Here is an 18,028-nt window from a genome sequence, read left to right as displayed (position 1 = left end):
ATTATACACACCACACACGCATATTATGTAAACAAACTTTTATTTTGGATGCGATTAATCACGATTAATCGTTGCCCATCCCTAGAAGCATCTAAACTTCAAAACAAAATGAGATATTTACAACAAATTTGACACATGTATGGGACACCTAATAAAAGTAGTGGAGATCCGGCAAGACATGGTGCTATAATAACTGTTAAAAAATAAAATAAAATAATAAAAAAAACATTTTCCTTAAATTGGCTGTAAATGGTCTTTTCCATCTGTGATCTATAAGTGTATTTGTTTATTTGGATCACCATTAGCCACTACCTGGGCTGTGGCTACTCTTCCTGGGGTCCCAACAAGTAAAAAATACAAAACTACATTTAATCAACAACAATAATTTACTATATATTGTGCCATTAAATGTTTATATTTTTTAACTTAAATATTTTTTTCTTGTTCAATGTAATATCAATGGTAAATCATTCCATATATTCACTCTATATTGCAGTCCATTGTTTTGCAGTGGTTTTTGAATTGGGAAATAAAACAAAACATCTCCTTTATGCATGTCTGGTGTTAAAATAATGACTAGTACTACTGTAGAAAAGTTGAGAGCACAGGACATTAGGAACTCTAGATACAGAACTATTTCTTATAAAACAAAGCAGAGAGACAATCCTTCACAATTCTTGTTATATTAGCCCTTCTATTACAGTTTAAAGTGAGTCGTGTCACTCTGTTCTGGACTAATTGTAATTTTTCAATTGGTTAAATTTTTTTTTGTCTTTACTTGATGCACTCGACCACACCACTGGGCAAAGCAAGAACCATTGCACAATTTTAGAAATTGCGGTAAAAAGTTTAAAACAAGAGGAAAATCATTAGTCTTAAACCACTTCCTTGAAGCAAGCACACCACAATGCAACTCTTTCACATCTGATTAACCAACCTCACTTGATTTAGGGTTTTTCTATTAAGATTGCAAAACCACTAGTCTCAACTGTATGTTTATTTTATATATCATTTTTTTATGCTTCGTTACAGGTAGTTGCTCTGTTGTGTTATTTTTAATCTTTTAGCCATGTGCCAGCTATTATGGTCTTTGTATGAGGGGAACCCTTTCCTAAAGTCGTGTGTGTATATACACGTGTAAATACTTCATAATACTAATAATTTAATATAATACTTTAAATACTAAATATTTAGTGGCTATTAAGTTATGGCACTCACTATAGAACTGTGCTGGGATAGTACTTAAAATTGATTAAAACCAATAAATAAAATAAAGTATCTTAAAATTATTTTTTAAAATGATTATTATTTTTCTAAACATTTTTACAGAGCCTTTAGCATTCCCTTGCAGAACCCATCTTAAGATGTGATGAGTGAATTGATGTGCTGTGTTCGCAATTGCAATTTCAGCGTTTCTGAAGATGACATTGTTTTCCTGAGAATCGACACCGGTGCCGTTTGAACGTCTAGAAATGCTCTCTGCAAATATACATGTGAAAGAATACTGTGGAATAGTCAACACTGAGCTACAAGTTATTCTAGTTTATTACAATAGTGGGTCTGCTCGAGATCGGTCTGCCCTCAGACGAGTCGGCTGCTGCATTCATCCAAACAAAACAACATGCTTTTCATGTTCAAATTTCCTGTAACAAGAAGCTTCTAATCTGATAGGTTTCTTAAGAAAAAAGGTGTAAATTGAGAGATTCTTTCATGTGGAGACCTTGGCCATAATGCAGTAAAGGGAAATGCCCAGAAGAACGTGTACTTGGAGCGCTGTATATAAATTTAGTTTGACATGAGATGTGGCCTTCTTCCTTTTCCGTCCTTGTCAGGTTGTTCCTTCCTGTTCCTATGAAAGCATCTCCTGTCACATGCATGCGAACACGTGCTAACTTTCATCCCAATGTAGTGCCTTGAGATTGTTTAACATGTTCATTTTAAATGCCAAGGATATCGTTTGCTGTAAAACTAGACCAAGATACTTTGAATGTGGCATTCAAATGTGATCGCCTCCGATCATGCGTCACTTTTTCCATTTATTGCCCTCTTTATATAAGCAAATTATTCTTCGTAGCACAATCTTCTCTTCATAAAGCTTCGAAAAGCCTGCAGGCTCAGGTCTTTTCATTTTTAATGTGTATTTTCATACTGTATGTATTTCCACACTTGACTGTTTTTGCAACTGTTTCTCTCTTTATCAAGAACTCCCTTTAATTGTTGACCTCCTTTTGTGTTCTAACCCTATTGAATTTCTGGAAAGCTTGGATCAGCATTTACACATATTTTTCCACATAACTGTTAGGATGTCGCAACAGAATACATGGTGAGGGTTGCACAGTGTGTCCCAATATCACAATGTTTATTTTAGTTAATGTTATTTGTCATTTGAACCGTGCTATTATAATCCCTTACATCTCATATGGTAGTGTTTTTATGAATATAGGCCTAAATTAATATATTATGAATATTTATTTTATAGTAGTACAATATTCGACTTTGAAGCATGCACTATACAATATATTTATTTAAATTAAAGTGGTTTAATAGTCGCATATGGCTTTAACATCATGATTTCTCTTTGAAACTCACTCACTCTCTGTTGGCTAATGATGTGTGGTTCTGGTTCGAGTCAACTAAAATTCTTGGATCAAGTGACACTCTTTGTGTGTTTGCATCTTAGCTGCTATCTTGCCTAATTGCTATTGGGAACAATTCACAACTAAAACACTAAACTAACTCAACAGGTTTATAACATTTTGTGATTGATTGTTAAGTAAACCACCATTTCACCCAAAGTAACCTCCAACAAATGCAACCTGCAATTTGCAGTATACTCGGCAGCTGTTAGGTGATCATTTCTTTCCTTTGCTGTGGTCCTGCTTAAAAATCGAACGTTTCTGTTTGTCTTTTCCAACCTAGCTCGCACCAGTGCCGTGATGGCAGAGTTTGGGAGGTTTTACGAGCAGCAGTACGCCGTGGCTTTGTTCAACTGTGTGCGCTTTGAGATCGAAGGAGGAGGGAATGTCCAGACACAACTACTACATAGAAAGGTAAAGCCCCTCATATTTCCATGAATTTCACCTTTACATCCCAGAACAAAAATAAAATGGCAAAGAAATGCCCACCCCATATTAAAATGAGGTAAGTAATAAGCCTCCTTGCTTTTTCTTCCTTTTTTTTGGGACATTTCATTTGGAAGGCTCTTATTGACATTGAATCTGTAAAGAGGAAGTGGAACAAATTTCACACAAGTTAAATAACCGTAACAAAGACCTGAATAGCACACACACATAAAAGCACATAAAGACTTCATTCCCCATTCCACCTGATGAATCAAAGGATCTTGGGTAGTTCTGAGTCATGCTCCTTTTCAATCACATTTATGCTGGTGCTGGTGCCAACCCACATTTCCACTGACTTGAGTGATGAATATTGACAGAACTAACAACATAACCGGCTCACAAATGAACTGAGCGTTACTGTCTTTGTTTGTTTTTATTTTGGGAAAAAATAATGAATTGTTGATGCAACTGTCAAGAGCATATCAATCCATTCAAATAAGTAATATTAGCAAATCTATATTTTATTAATATAGACAGGGGAAACATTAATGTCGCTGGACCTTCTGTCCATCAACGGGTAATGTATTGCCCCCTTGGGCATTCCCAGTGTAGACTATTTAGTAGTTATGAAAACTTTACTTGTTTTGGATGTTCTCCCTTTCTCCTGGCCTCGGATGCTAATTGTTTCTGGTTTGAGGTCACCAGATCTAAGGAGCCTAAAGCAGCTTTTCTGCTGTGGAAAAATGGATCAAATAGTTTTTGATCAAACAGCAGCACACTGGCTACTTTTACATGCAACCAAATAATCGATTAGGATTTGACAGCTCAGTCAGACTGAAAAGCCTTCATGTAAACAACTTAATTGATCCAATTGAGCTCCTGAATGAAATTTCTTTAGGATTGAAAGGGGAGGTTTGTTCCTTTTCTCATCCAATCGAGAGATTGCGTATGTGCAATGACTTTGAAATGGCAAAATGACGTATGATGCGCGGAACGTGCTGCAGTTGTTAAAAGAAATGTCAAATGACTTGTGTTATTCTAAAATTCGCCTACCACTTTATCGTCTGTGAATGGAATTCCCATCAGTCCTCACTTCATACTCTCATCCACTGATACTGGGCGCAGGAAGGGGTGTTTTTACTATTTGCTAAATATAAGCAGCATGGCATAACAGTTCATGTCCTTGTCGTTTCCTAATCAGGACCCGAAATGGATAAATATTAAGTCTGCTCTTCAAAACAAAGAAACGAGCAATGGAGAACAGCACAAATAGCGGGAAACTGTTCATTCATGCAGTGTGTGCATGTCAAATAATCAATTCTGATTAGAAGCTTGTGGGATCTAAACGCACACATCAACCCGATCACTTTATTTATCGTTCATGTAAACACTACGTTCGGATTCATCAATCATAATGAATACATTCGGATTGAAACAAAAGGTGTGCATGTAAACAGCAACTGTCAGTTTGAATTGGGCTTGAGAGATGATCTTGCGAAGAAACTGAGTCCCCCGGTTGTCTTAACTAATCTGGAGACCAAAGAGAAAAAAAGTTCACAATTGAAGGCTGCTGAGTTTTTAAACTTTCAAACAAAGTCAATTGTCCATGATGTCATTGATCTCAACTCCACACAGAAATCGAGACCACAGCCAAGAAAAACATTTCTCAAGAACTGTGCACAATCATTTTTGAAGTCCCTCAATTGTTTTGAGCCAAGACAGCTGGACTTTAAAATATTTGTCTGTATGTTTTTTGGATTTTGTTTCAAAGATTAACCGATTAACCCTGTTCAAAGGCATGTTCACTCACCGAGGGCATCCATTAGCAGAACTCTGTGGTTTTGATTGTAGACATAACACAACCTTGAATGCCTTTTATGTACCAATTGCTCTGCCCATTTCTTATTTTAGGCTGAATCACTGAGATCAATGTTATATAAACACATCTTGAGCTAGCCTTTTTGTTATTCCAGACTGTTGGGAGTGTTTCATTTTGGTCTTCTAAACATCATTCATTGTATTGTTTAGTCATGCTTTCTTCTTGGACAATGATTTTGATTCACATTCATTTAAAATGTTTGTTCCCATCACAGGACCCTCTTAAGAACAAGTCCATCTTCTCCGGAGGTCTGTTTCAGTATCTGGAAGAGAGCAAGAAATGGAGGAGTCGCTTTTTGTACGTGGGCGACTCTTACAACATTGGCTTGTATGAGAGCAAAGCGGTGAGTGTAAACTGCTGAGTGTTTTTATATATATATATATATATATTCACCACAAACACACCCAGCTCAGATAATTAAATGTTAACATTCAGATAGGGAAGCACTGATGTGAAAATTGTGGGCGATATCGATAACCAATATTATTGCTGTTATGGCTGATACCGATATTTACCAATGTCGATATCTCTGTATAGAAAACACATAGGATTGAGGATTAGGGCTGTACGATATTGGTAAAAAATGCGATATTTTATTTTTCTGTGATACAAAAGCAATTTCACCAGATGACTTGAAGCTCAATTTGGAAAGAATGAATCATTCTAGAATGACTGGGGTGGTTTTGTCATGGAGTAAATCCATATAGACGGCACACGTTGTGTGATTATCCAGGCATTTTAGGACATCGCACTTGTCACAACACAGAAAACATTTCATCCCTTGATATATATATTTTTTGTTTATTGAAAGTGTGGCTTATGCCATCTGCTTGTATGGAAAGCTTTTTAGAGAAGATAAGGCAACTTTATTTTAGCACAATTCACAAAAAAAAACTTTGGTCTTCCGACCTTTTACCAACAGATATTCAGTCAACTCTATTCATTAATATGCGTGAGGGAGGGAACTAGAGAGAGAGAGAGAGCAAGACTGTTTGAAGACGGTGAGTGCGCGCGCGACTGTGGCTTTCACTCCCCCTGCTCGTTCTATTAAACAAGCACTACAGTCAGTCATCTATCACTCGCCGGTCAAATAAGGCTTTGGCGGGACAAAAATACGCCTAAGGCTGACAGAAAACAGCGCGCAAGTTCCAGTCTTGCACTTGATGTTTAAACTGACAGGACTTGCACTTGTAATGTATGCGCTCATGCAAAAACAAACATCCCCGCCCCCACATTCACATCTACACACACGTCAAATATCGGCGGCTGATATCGTGTACCACTACATTAAGGTAATTTTTCTTTTGCTTAACTTGCCTTATTGTTATTGGACCTCACTTAAATTGCATTGCTGTTAGTGGACATGTACTGTATGTCATTTCCCCAGCTGCAGATGGATTCTGAAAGGTCTGCTTCCTCTACAGGCACATGATCGAGGTCTACAGTCCAAAGGGGTCATTAACTGTGCTGGGTATAGAGCCCTAACCTCTATGGAGGAGTACCTGGAGCTTCTTAACAATAACCTGAGTGGTAAGAAATGAATTAATTTAATAAATAAATAACATGATACAAAAATAAGTTGTTTAGAAAATCTTAGAATTCTTATAGGAATGTAGTACAAAATCATTTTTTAAAGTCCAAGTAGGGTTTAAAAATTATATGTACATTAGGAGGAAATAAAAACCGTAATTACAGAATTACTGATTTATCTTGAAAATGTAACACATTATTTAAAGCTTTTATGTATAATGCATTTAAATGTATTAATAATGTTAGTTACAATGCATGTTAATGCATTAAAAGATTTGCACATTCCTCATTACATCCGAAATTGTTTTTGTCATGTTGTCATCTAAAGCAGTGTTTCCCAACCCTGTTCCTGGCGGCATACCAACACTGCGCGTATTCTTAGTCTCCCTAATCAAACATACCTGATTCAACTCATCAGCTCATAATCAGATGGGTGTGTTTGATTAGGGTGACAAAGAATACGCGCAGCGTTGGTGTGCCGCCAGGAACAGGGTTGGGAAACACTGACTGGGGCGGCAGTGGCTCAGTGGTTCATGTGGGTTGTCTACAAACCGAAAGGTTGGTGATTCAATCCTCGGTTCCACATGAGTTCTCTGATTAGACTATACTTCTGTATACTGAGTATTCAGGGAATTTGTGTTCATCTTCTATTGTGTCTGTTGTTTTAGATCCAAAGGCCAAAGTGGCAAGTGCCCCATTTCTGAAGTACCCCACACAGTTTCCCCTCATCCTGTGGCATCCCTATGCCCGTCATCACTACTTCTGTGTGATGACAGAGAAAGAACAGAAGAAGTGGCATGCCGTCTTCCAGGACTGTGTGAGACACAGCAACAACGGTGAGTCACCATCACAATGAATGACAAAAAAAAGTCCTGCTGTTTTGACATAACACATTTATTTTTAGTTTTTTAGTGTATCTGCTTTAAAAAGAGTTTAAAAAGATCTTTCTTATCTACTCATTTAAATCACATTCACAGAACACAGTGGTTGTGTTGCTTTGTGCGCACTAAAGATGCACATTGTCGAGAGTGTACCTCTAGTTTGTTTGGGGGAAATTAAAAACGATGTAGAAGTAGATTTTGCCAGATCAACTACTTTGCTGTGCTCCAAAATTACATGAAAACCGAGCTTTGAGAACATTTGTGTACTCTGTTATTTCTGATTTACTTTACCACAACAAGATTTGAGACTATCCTCCCTGTCAATGAAACATAATCTATTAGGGGTGGGAATCTCTAAACCTCACGATTAGATTCGATTACAATTCAAAGGGCTGCGATTCAATGCTAAATCAATTATCGATTATCTTAATCTTTTTTTTATTGTGACTATAAATACTTTGCTTTAAAAGTACAAAGTAATGACCCATAAAGAATTAACATACAATATATTTTATTAACATTGCAAAGAACCAACAGAAAAATAAATGTGTGCCTGAGCTAGCAGCATACTTGTAAATTAATAATATAACAACGACTGGTACAGCCTAGTGTTTTTCCTCCTCTGGGTGGAAACGTGTAATATAGCTTTTCATATTTGTTGTGTTTCCGAAATATTACTCTCCAAAGCTTACAACTAGTGGGCTTTTCCACACGTCAGCTATTAACGAGGAGGGTGTTTGGATTTTGTGCTCAGCCATCGTGTCTCTGTTATGTGCACGCCACAGACGGTCAGGGCACTGCAGTTCGGAGTTCCGTCTTTCACGTTCTGTCAATTCTACGTTATTATAAATGCAAATCTATTGATTTTAACGATTTTTGACATTTGTGAATCGTCCATGTCCGCATTGCGATGCATATAAAGGCCAATTTATACTTCTGCGTCGAGGGTACGCCGTAATGTGCGCCGTTGGCTACGCACGTAGGCGACGCCGTTATGAGCATTTATACTTCTGCGTTCAGGTCTTGTTGCTCTGCAGTACTGCTCCGAAACGCTAGTTGGCGGCGGAGAGTTTTAATGTTCCACTGTGTTTAGATTCCTCGCGGCTAGGGTACTACAAGCACTAGCGATTGAAAGAGAGTGGATCATGTTGGAGTTGGAGCTTATTGAGGTGGAAAAACAGTTTACTTTAGTGAAATTACTAAAACTGAAAGGCAGAAATGAGAGAAGACGTCGGAGGAGATGGTACGTGTGGAAATCATAGACAGTGATGGAAATGCGTGAGAAGGTGCGTGCGGAAATGCGTAGGAGGAAATGCGTGAGAAGGTACGTGCGGAAATGCGTTGGAGGAAATGCGATGTTACCAAGCCGACCAATCACGATCTTGCGGTCCGCGTCGTCGCGACGTGTAGTTACATTTTTGAGGAGCTGCGCGTCAGGCGACGGCGAAGGGTACGCGCAATGGGATGCGTCTGTGCGTATGCTACGCCGTACCTACTGCGCGCACCCTACGCAGAAGTATAAATAGGCCTTAAGAGAGTCAATTTTTTTTTTTTTTTTTTACCCCTATAATCTATAAAGTCTCTCCTTTTGTAATAATTCATAGTATTATAATACCTTCAGCTCCACCCTCAAATCTTCTGGCTCATTGTCATATTTCAAATCGCACCACAGGGTGTGTGTCTGTGTTTGTGAGGGGAGGGGGAGGGGGAGGGGGGGGGGGGGAGGTTAACACAGGTTGAAATGTTGAATGCCTTTGAAATTACTTAAAAGGGATACTCCACCCAAAAATGAAAATTCTGTCATTTACTCACCCTCAAGTTGTTGTAAACCTGTACGAGTTTCTTTCTTCTGCTTAGCACAAATGAAGATATTTTGAAGAACGATTGGAACTTTGGTGCCACTGACTTTCATAGTATTTTTTTCAACTATGGAAGTCAATGGCGCAAAACAACTGTTTGGTTCCAATTGTTCTTCAAAATATTTTCCTTTGTGTTCAGCAGAAGAAAGAAACTCATACAGGTTGAGGGTGAGTAAATGACGACAGAATTTTCATTTTTTACAGAATTATTCATCCTTAATGCACTGATATCAGCCCCTTTCTCACAAAGTCTTAGATCAGTAACAGATCATGTGTGAACAGGACCTTTTTAAATGTACTGGTAAAGTGGTTCCGGCAACAGAGCGAAGTTGTAAATATTACCAGTGTATGTGCTGTGTGAACGCAGAATGAAGATTACCGGTATTTTGCATGCACCAGGCCAGAACGTGCTGAATTAAGTGATTTAGGTCAATCAGAAGCCGTTGAAAGAGCAATTACTCTGGGCCATTCATACATGACACAGATGATGCATTTACTCAGCACTGATTACAAATGTCTTTTAATTGGAGTGATAATGAAACTAAAGCTCTTCTCTTCATTTGGGCTGATGAAGAGATTGGTCAACAACTATTACAACAACAAACTGTCACATATAATATAATAGCTAGCATTCTTCAGGAACAAGGTATAAGCGTCTGGTTAATTACATCATAGAGTTTACTGGTATTTTGGAACTGAATACTTTGTAAATCCAAAGAAAATGTTGTTTTATCACATGAATTAATGACGATTTAATATGTATTGGGATATAAAACAGAATATATATAAATACAACTTGCAGAGCTGCATAGCTCCAACATGTTGCCAGTCATTGACTTCTAACTGAAAATCCTTTGATCTACCTCAGGGCTTTATGGGAAGGTGTTGACATTTGGTCAGAGGCACTCTCAGTTGGGCTTGTCAAGACATGACAGCAAATTACTAGCTTTGTGGATCACAAATTTTTCAAAACCAGATACCATACAATTTACGCAGATATATAACATCAAATACCTCTTGGTATCTCACTGGGATCTCAGACTGCTGAATATAATTTAGGGGTGCGTCTAATAAACCGTGAACATACATTGCTCACTGCCTATTCTGAAGAGGCCTGTAAGAATCATGAAAGTTATTTTGCATTCCTTCACACCTGTTTGTCCACTTTGAGGAAACCCAGACCCATCCTGCTCTCCTCAGTCAGAGATTGGTCTTGTTAACTGGATTTTTGAATACTGACTTTCAAGCCATTCATTGGGGCAGTGACCTTCCTGCGGTATTACCTGCAGAAATAATGCAAACCAATTTACTTCCATATTGTAACTTTTTTTTTTTTTTCTCATGTTTGTGACAAACGGGAGACTTTTTTTTTTTCATGATTTTTCTGTTAGGAGCTGATTCTGAGAAGTAGTTTGTTTTAAGGAGTAAGAATCTATTTTAACCTTGATTTTAAATGATGATGCTTCTATGATTACTTATCATATGATATATTTCAATTAAACTGTACTATTGGCTTTAGATAACGGAATGGTGTATAAATAATAGCTTAAAGGGATGCTCCACTTTTTTTTTTTTTTTTGGAAATAGGCTCATTTTACAACTCCCCCATTGGTGATTTTAAAATCACCATTGGTGATTTTACCACTCCCCCAGAGTTAAACAGTTCGGTTTTACCGTTCATTCAGCCGATTTTCTGATATTTAGAAGAATATCAGTAACCAGATAGTTTCTGGTCTCATTGACTTCCATAAAAATATACTATGGAAGTCAATGAGACCAGAAACTGTCTGGTTGCTGATTCTTCTAAATATCAGAAAATGGGACTTCTAAATATCTGAATGGATTCGAAAACGGTAAAACTCAACTGTTTAACTCTGGGGGAGTGGTAAAATGAGCCTATTTCCAAAAAAAGTGGAGTATCCCTTTAAAACAATAGCTGTTTCAATAGTCTGCACAGCTTGCATCACCTAAAAGCATAGGTGAAGCAGGTTATTATTACATTGATAGATTTATGTAGCGTTTATTTTCCTTTTCTTCTTTTTTTTGAAATAGTGTGGCCAGTAATCATGCACAATAAGATAAGGAATGTTGACTCGTCTTCAAGAGGAAGTTTTGTTCCTCAGCCCGTTTTGCATATTGATTTAAAATTAACATGTAACTAGGGACTTCGTCCCAGATCAATATGTACGGCAAACATATGAGATCTCTAGCTTGCCTCCAGGCTTTTTAAAATCTTAAGGTGAGGTACAGCGCCTGACTCGGTAACGGGCCAAAACAGACAGTCGTGAGTGCTAGAAGTTACATAATGAACATAATTTGTATTTGAGGCAGCAGGGAAGGGCTCTGCAAAATCCCAGAGACCTGCCTGGAGGTAGTTGCTCTGCAAATGTGAGAATGCAACTCTGTGTTTTGGCCCGGGGGTTACCAGAGGGCAGAGATCAACCACATGCAAAGCTGTGGTTTTATAGCAGGTGCTTAGTATGCTTGGGTTTTATTGCAGCAATTGACAAAATCCAGTTGAATTATATTCCATCTCGCACACACAAAGGCCTTTCATTGAGCTAAGATTAAGCAAACCACAGATGCACACTATTTTAGCTATCAGAATTTGAACTAAGTCTGTGTGTGATCCCAATACATGTTTAAGTTGATCTGTCTAACCTTCTGGAATGGGACCAAAATAATGGAAAGCTTACACCATTGGTGATTCAGTGCGAAATTTTGCATTCTGAACATTTTTGTTTATGTAGTAATTGTATTCTAGTCATTGTTCTGACAATCTGTGGTGGTTGTTAGTCACTTGTTTTGTTGTAGTCATACCGGTCTCATTGGCAACTGGGACAGTTGGTAATCCATCATATCACACCCATTATGACATCATAGTATGGAGACCCATGGCAGAAAGAAAACAAACCGGTTTTTAAAACTGAAGTAGAGGAGAATTTCAGTTTCCTATGTGGAATTGTTGACACTTGCAATACACCATCAGATGGCACACTTTGAATTCAGCTGAAATTTAATAACAGTCTTTTGCACTAAGTAATAGGCACCCTTTGACCATCTGTTTAGTTAACGCCCACATGTGAACCTGAAGAGCGTTTGACTTAGATATGATCCTTCACAAATATGCTAAGATAATTCAGACTGAAGTAATAATATTTTAATTTGTTTATTGATTTTCTTTCTTTAGTAGTTTTAAATCATTTATTATTATTTGCTAATGATAATAAATGATTTAAAACTACTAAAGAAAGAGTAGTTTCTAAGGTGTTTTAGTTTTGCATTAACATTTTCTACTCCGTTTCATTCAATAAAAAAAAAAAACTATGCACATCAGTATAGAGAAATATTTTATTTTCTCTCTTATTTCTATCTATAACCTTACCTTTACTGGGTGTCTTGGTGTAAATGTGGGCAGTCATATATTAATCACAAACGTTTTCTTTTTTTTCCTTTGTTTCAATGGGCATTTTTATTAAGATTTTGACAATTTGATGTACACATTGTACGACTAATTTAGTTATAGATATATTTGTCTATAAACTTGTACTGAAACCAAAAGTAAAAAAATAATAATAAAAAAAAATATATATATATATATATTGTGAATTTTACTTGTAAAAGCCCATCTATGGTGGGATTATTTGATTTTGCTTCCTAAAGATTTAGAAATAAATGTAATTTAAAAGCTATGTTGTCTTTGGGTTCTCATTACTGATGCATTGAGACATTTCTTTTGAAACTCGTGTAGTTCTTTTGCTTTTGACCCAATAAGAAACGCTCCAGTGAGCGAAACCGTAATGGTAAGCGTGCACACATGCGGTGGCAGAGCAACCCTGGGAACCAGCCATCCCAGGAGTCTCGGCTAACCACCGCGCAGTCCCGTGCCAGAGGAAGCCCACACTAAACTCTACCATATGTACTATTTTTGCTTGCATTGAGTTTCTCAGGCCTGCCAGCTCGCTGGAGAAAACGAGAGCAGACAGCTCTTTTTTCACCCAACACTAAACACACACACGTTCAAATGAACTTTTGATGTAAGGTGTCTCTTGGACTGTTGGTGATATTACCAGTGGATGTGTTAGGGGACAATGGGGTTTGATACTGATTATTATTATTTTTGTTTTATCAAGCCCAGAACTCTAGGGACTTTCTCCAAACAGACTGCTGACAAACACATCTAGTGTTTCCACATGGGGCTTATGCCAAGAAAAGCTAGTTATTTTCTAATTTCCTCCATATTCTGTGTTTGTGTCGCTCTCTCTCGGTCACGCGCTCTCTCTCTCTGTCGCTCTCAAAGTCTTGGAAAATGAACGCTGAGTGGATTTCCTGTTCCTGACAGACTGTTACACTCCATCCCTCCATCTCTCACTGCTGACTTCCTGTCTTTGTGCCGGCCAATCTGAAACTCACTGCAGTACACACACATTTCTAATCATCAGCTCCTGTCTTGTGAGTGTTTGTGCAGCTTGACATTGCTCATGTCCATCTGTGTTTGTCTTTCCTTGTGTAACTTTGTGGATCACACTCACTTCCTGCTGGGATCAGGAAAGCAACTCTAAAAGGTTATCAATGTCCCAAAAGACTCAAATCACCCCAAATAACAACTGCTCAGATTGATACTTGGTATCAGCTAGAGAGCCTGTTTGATTTATCTACATGGCAAATTGGGTTTCTTTCAGCAGCTCTGATGCACAGTGTTTACATCAGTGGTCCTTCTTGGAGTGGTCCATATTCACTTCAGTATCGTATAATTATATCATGATTTAAGTGTTTTTCCAAAAAGCCTTTTCACTTTAGGTCTTGTGTGGTTCTCTGCTTGAGTGGTGGTAGCTGTAGTTTCCATAGACTCTTATTAAATGTTGAGGTCTCCAAGTAAAGATGGTTTTGGTCTCCAAGTAAAGATGCTTTTTTTTTTAGTGCAGGTCCTTTCCTTGAGCACAACTCATTCTTAATATCATAATTCATTCATCTTCCTGGCTGTACCCACTTAATGGACCAGCAATAAATCACTCCAAAAACTTGGTCTACCATTTTTCACCAGCTTGGAAAACCTCAAAAGCTGGTTGATTTTTACCATATGCTTGTTTTATTGGTTATTATTATTGCTCTCATTAGATTAGGTTATAGATTAGGCTATTACATAAAGAAAAATACCAGTACAATTTTTACAAACATAATAAACATGCAAGTTCCCCTCACTCCACAATAAATTATTTGAATTTAACAGTAGCCTATTTAGGAAAAAAAGGCCTATGAAAATAAAGAAATTAAATTATAGTGGCATTCATTACAAAGAACATTGTTTTAAAGCCTAAACAAATTTATTTAAAGTGAAACTGGCATTGGGCTCCTCTCTCATTTGGCACACATCCAAATGTTTCCATATTTGCATGCGTTTTGATGCTAAACTATTATTTTATTATGTAAACAAGGATTTGTACTTCATTTGTGGCCCAATATCCACCACCCAATAAAAAACCGGATCCTTCACACGCAAAAAATGGTTTTGGAATAACACCAGTGTGACTAAGGCGGTGGTCATGTTGATCTTTGCAGACTACATATTAAACAACAGACAATTTAAATCGAGCCGAATATCTTTTTCGATGTTTGGTTGACTTTTCCTCATAGCAGAAACAACTTAAAATACCCTGACATTTATGGTCATACAGACAAGAGTAAGACATTAATAACTGGGTCTCTTTTTTTTTTACATTCAAAAATTACGACAAAACGTTTTTCATTTGTAAAAGAAAACGCTCAGGATGTGCTTCTGCCGTCTCAGTCTGTGTGAACTGAAGCACATCACAAAAATGAACCGAAACCTAGCGTAAAGACTATTTGTAGCACGAACATGAGAAATGTCTATTAAAAACCTTTAAGTGTCTACCTTACGTTTTGCCTGTTTGTGATTTAAATGCATTGGGCTATAAATCACTTTTGAATATGTTGCTGCACGTTTCAGATGATAACAAACGCATCAGGCTGTAGTCTAAAATAAATGGTAGCCTTAGCCTAGCAAATTTTTACGCGGACCCCCCCCCCCCCCCGGCTATTGGTCATGGACCACACTTTGAGAACCACTAGCATCAACCATGTGAGTTTAAGAGTTGATCTGTAACATGTTATGTTTGTTGACCTCTCTAGGACTGTCGGAAGAGTCCAAGGTATCGACACCGGCTTTCACAGATGCCCTACGCCTCTACAGGCAAGCCAATGGTCACTACGGCACCTGGGACTTGATGTGTGGAAACCAACCACAGGTTAGTGAAGGTCATTCATGTTTGGAGCATCTGACAGCTCTCACAATTAAACATCCTTCACACAAAACAGGATACTTTGCATATAAAATGCATCGTTCCAGTGATGGTTTCATTTCATACTGCAACTTGTACAGTATATTTAGTGATTTTAAGGTACTGTTTAGTGCCTAGTGGGCCTCAGACACTCTCTTTGACCCATGGGAATAAGAATGGAGGAGAAATCAGAGCCTCCCTGGAAAGGACTGAGAGAGACGCCGTCTGCTCTGTTCTTTCCTCCTCTCTATCCCTGGGCACTTCTGTTTTCCTTGGGTCATTTGGATTGAGTTCTCTCTGAATGTTCTCAATCTTGGCTTTATGTGTCCCAGACAGGTGGGAGGGTACCCAGACTTTGTCTGAGGTGTGGCTGACACTCTCAAAGTAACTATTTCACTGAGAACTTTGGCAATGGAGAATCTAGGTCAAAAACCAGGTCTACCTGCTGAAGGTGGTCAAGTTGTGTTTCAAAGTCATCTACCTGTCCTAACCAGCCATGTCTGACAGGTTAAGTTTGTAATGAAGCTCTAGACCAACAACCCAGACCAGCTAGAAACCACTTCATACCAACTTCCATCAGATGTTCGTTTAAGCTGAGGTTTAAAAAAAAAAGTCAATTTACAAGCAGACAGGTTGATCGTTTTGGCGTTGTTGCTGTGGAGACTTCGATTGACATTTGTACTGTTGCTTTAAGAGGTAGGTAGAGTATCCAAAACCTGTACACTATTATCTAATATGACCTAACCTCCATGTGTACTTAATAACATCGTTAATTTGGGCGGACCAAGTTTTTGAATAAGTAAGACAAAAATATTTGTGACATCATAACATCTTATTTACCCATTTCTCCTTCCCAAACTTTAAAATAAATGCCAAAATACAATGTTTTCCATCTTTCTGTCTGACCCGAAGGCCATTTTTAAAAGACTAGCTCTTTTTAAGCTTTATCTTTAAGTCTGACGGATCACTCCGTATTTAAGATCTGCTCTAGAACGGTAGAACACAAACCCTCAATAATGTCTAAACCACCGAGCAGAGAGACAGCTGAGAATGTGTCATTAAAGGGGTGAGTTATGGTCAGGTCTGTGTGGTTTATCCTGCCGTCTCAGTCATAATATGCTGGAAATAACATTTTTAGTTTCTAATAGGTTTAGATATTAAAGTGAGCCTATCCAACTCACTTTCTTACTTGGATGCACAGATTTGAATGAAATGCAGAACAGGCAGTCATTAAAATGATTGGGTTCTGGTTGCCTAGAACACTTTCTCTCTTCTTTGCACACACGCACCCATGCAGTGCCCTTAAAGAGGACCTATAATGCATAATTGAGTTCCTTTTTTGTATTTCTTTTCCACAATCCAGCTACAATTTTTACAAAATGAATGTAGTAACTGTAATCTTGAAACGAAAGTTTATTACTAAATATTTTTTCCCTTCAAATTCTTCCTTTCTCTTCATAAAATTACATAACACTAAAATATCCTGTTGATGCTTATCCTAAATCTGTAAGTTAAGTAATTTGAGTGTTTTCAAGAATATTATTCAAATTAAAATAATTTCTCACCTGCATGTGACGTTTAGTGTCATTTGATGCACATTGTGATCTGGAATTAAGCTGAAGGTTTTTCTTTTTTATGACTCTTTCAAAATATATTTTTATCAACTATATATAGTTCTGTTATTTACTTCAAAAGCGTAAACTGAATTTCATTAAATACCACTGAATATCTTTGAAATCCCATTCAATTTGTGCACATTGAAGTCTGGAGCGTCACAAGACATGCGATTTAATCAATAATTTGACGTCACTTATTGTACATTATTGTTAATGAGTTTATTTTTACCAACAGAGAGATGACCGCATCAGAAGTGTTAAGTTTTGTAGCTTACGTTGTAGTAAACCAGGATTATTCCTTTAAAAGCACACATACACCTTCCTAAGAAATTGTTTGTTTTGGACTTTAAATGTTATGTTTTGCTCCCCGCCAGAACACACCCAGGAAATGTTTTCTATGAATGAGCTGTTTGTGTGTGTAAGCTCAATTAATACCTCTGTACTATGAGTTGCAAATAAAGAAGGTATTGACATTTTGTGTGTGTGAGAGACATGGTCATTCCTCCTCATCCTGCCCTCAACAGTGATATAGGGTGTCACGGTCAGCCTGGACGTGACACCATTCTGGAAACGGCTGCGTGGGCTGTTATTACTGCTGGGTGTGGGCCGTCTGTTTTTTGTTTTTCTGTGAGGGGTTTGCAGGGTGTTACTGCCCACCTGGCCCCTCCGCATTACCATGGAAACGGGCCAGTGGAGGGGGTGAAAGCCATTCTGTACTATTTACCATTGTCGGGTGAAATTGTAAGCTCATGAATCTAGGAAGAACTTAAAATGCCATTCACACAAACATCAAACAACTTAAAGTTATTGATACCGGTTTGTTCAGCCAAGCTTAAAACCTTTGCTGCAACAATACAATTGGCTAATTTAAGTTGAATTACTTGATTATAGCCATTACTTGC

At 37.8% G+C, this 18,028-nt stretch overlaps 1 protein-coding gene across 2 annotated transcripts in view; it reads left to right on the top strand.

Moving 5' to 3' along the window:
* Nucleotides 1-18,028, top strand: part of niban2a (niban apoptosis regulator 2a) — a 34,621-nt gene that overhangs the window by 7,471 nt on the left and 9,122 nt on the right. For both annotated transcript variants that reach the window (XM_089123711.1, XM_089123710.1), the window contains 5 exons: nt 2,920-3,050; nt 5,156-5,284; nt 6,366-6,471; nt 7,140-7,307; nt 15,362-15,477. In XM_089123711.1, the coding sequence (XP_088979837.1) occupies nt 2,920-3,050; nt 5,156-5,284; nt 6,366-6,471; nt 7,140-7,307; nt 15,362-15,477 (650 nt within the window). The remainder of the gene's footprint in view (nt 1-2,919; nt 3,051-5,155; nt 5,285-6,365; nt 6,472-7,139; nt 7,308-15,361; nt 15,478-18,028) is intronic.

The sequence above is a fragment of the Pimephales promelas genome, chromosome 19 (assembly GCF_988280905.1).
Source record: "Pimephales promelas chromosome 19, fPimPro1.hap1.1, whole genome shotgun sequence".
In the NCBI taxonomy this organism is placed as follows: domain Eukaryota; kingdom Metazoa; phylum Chordata; class Actinopteri; order Cypriniformes; family Leuciscidae; genus Pimephales; species Pimephales promelas.
This window is presented reverse-complemented; position numbering and strand designations above follow the sequence as displayed.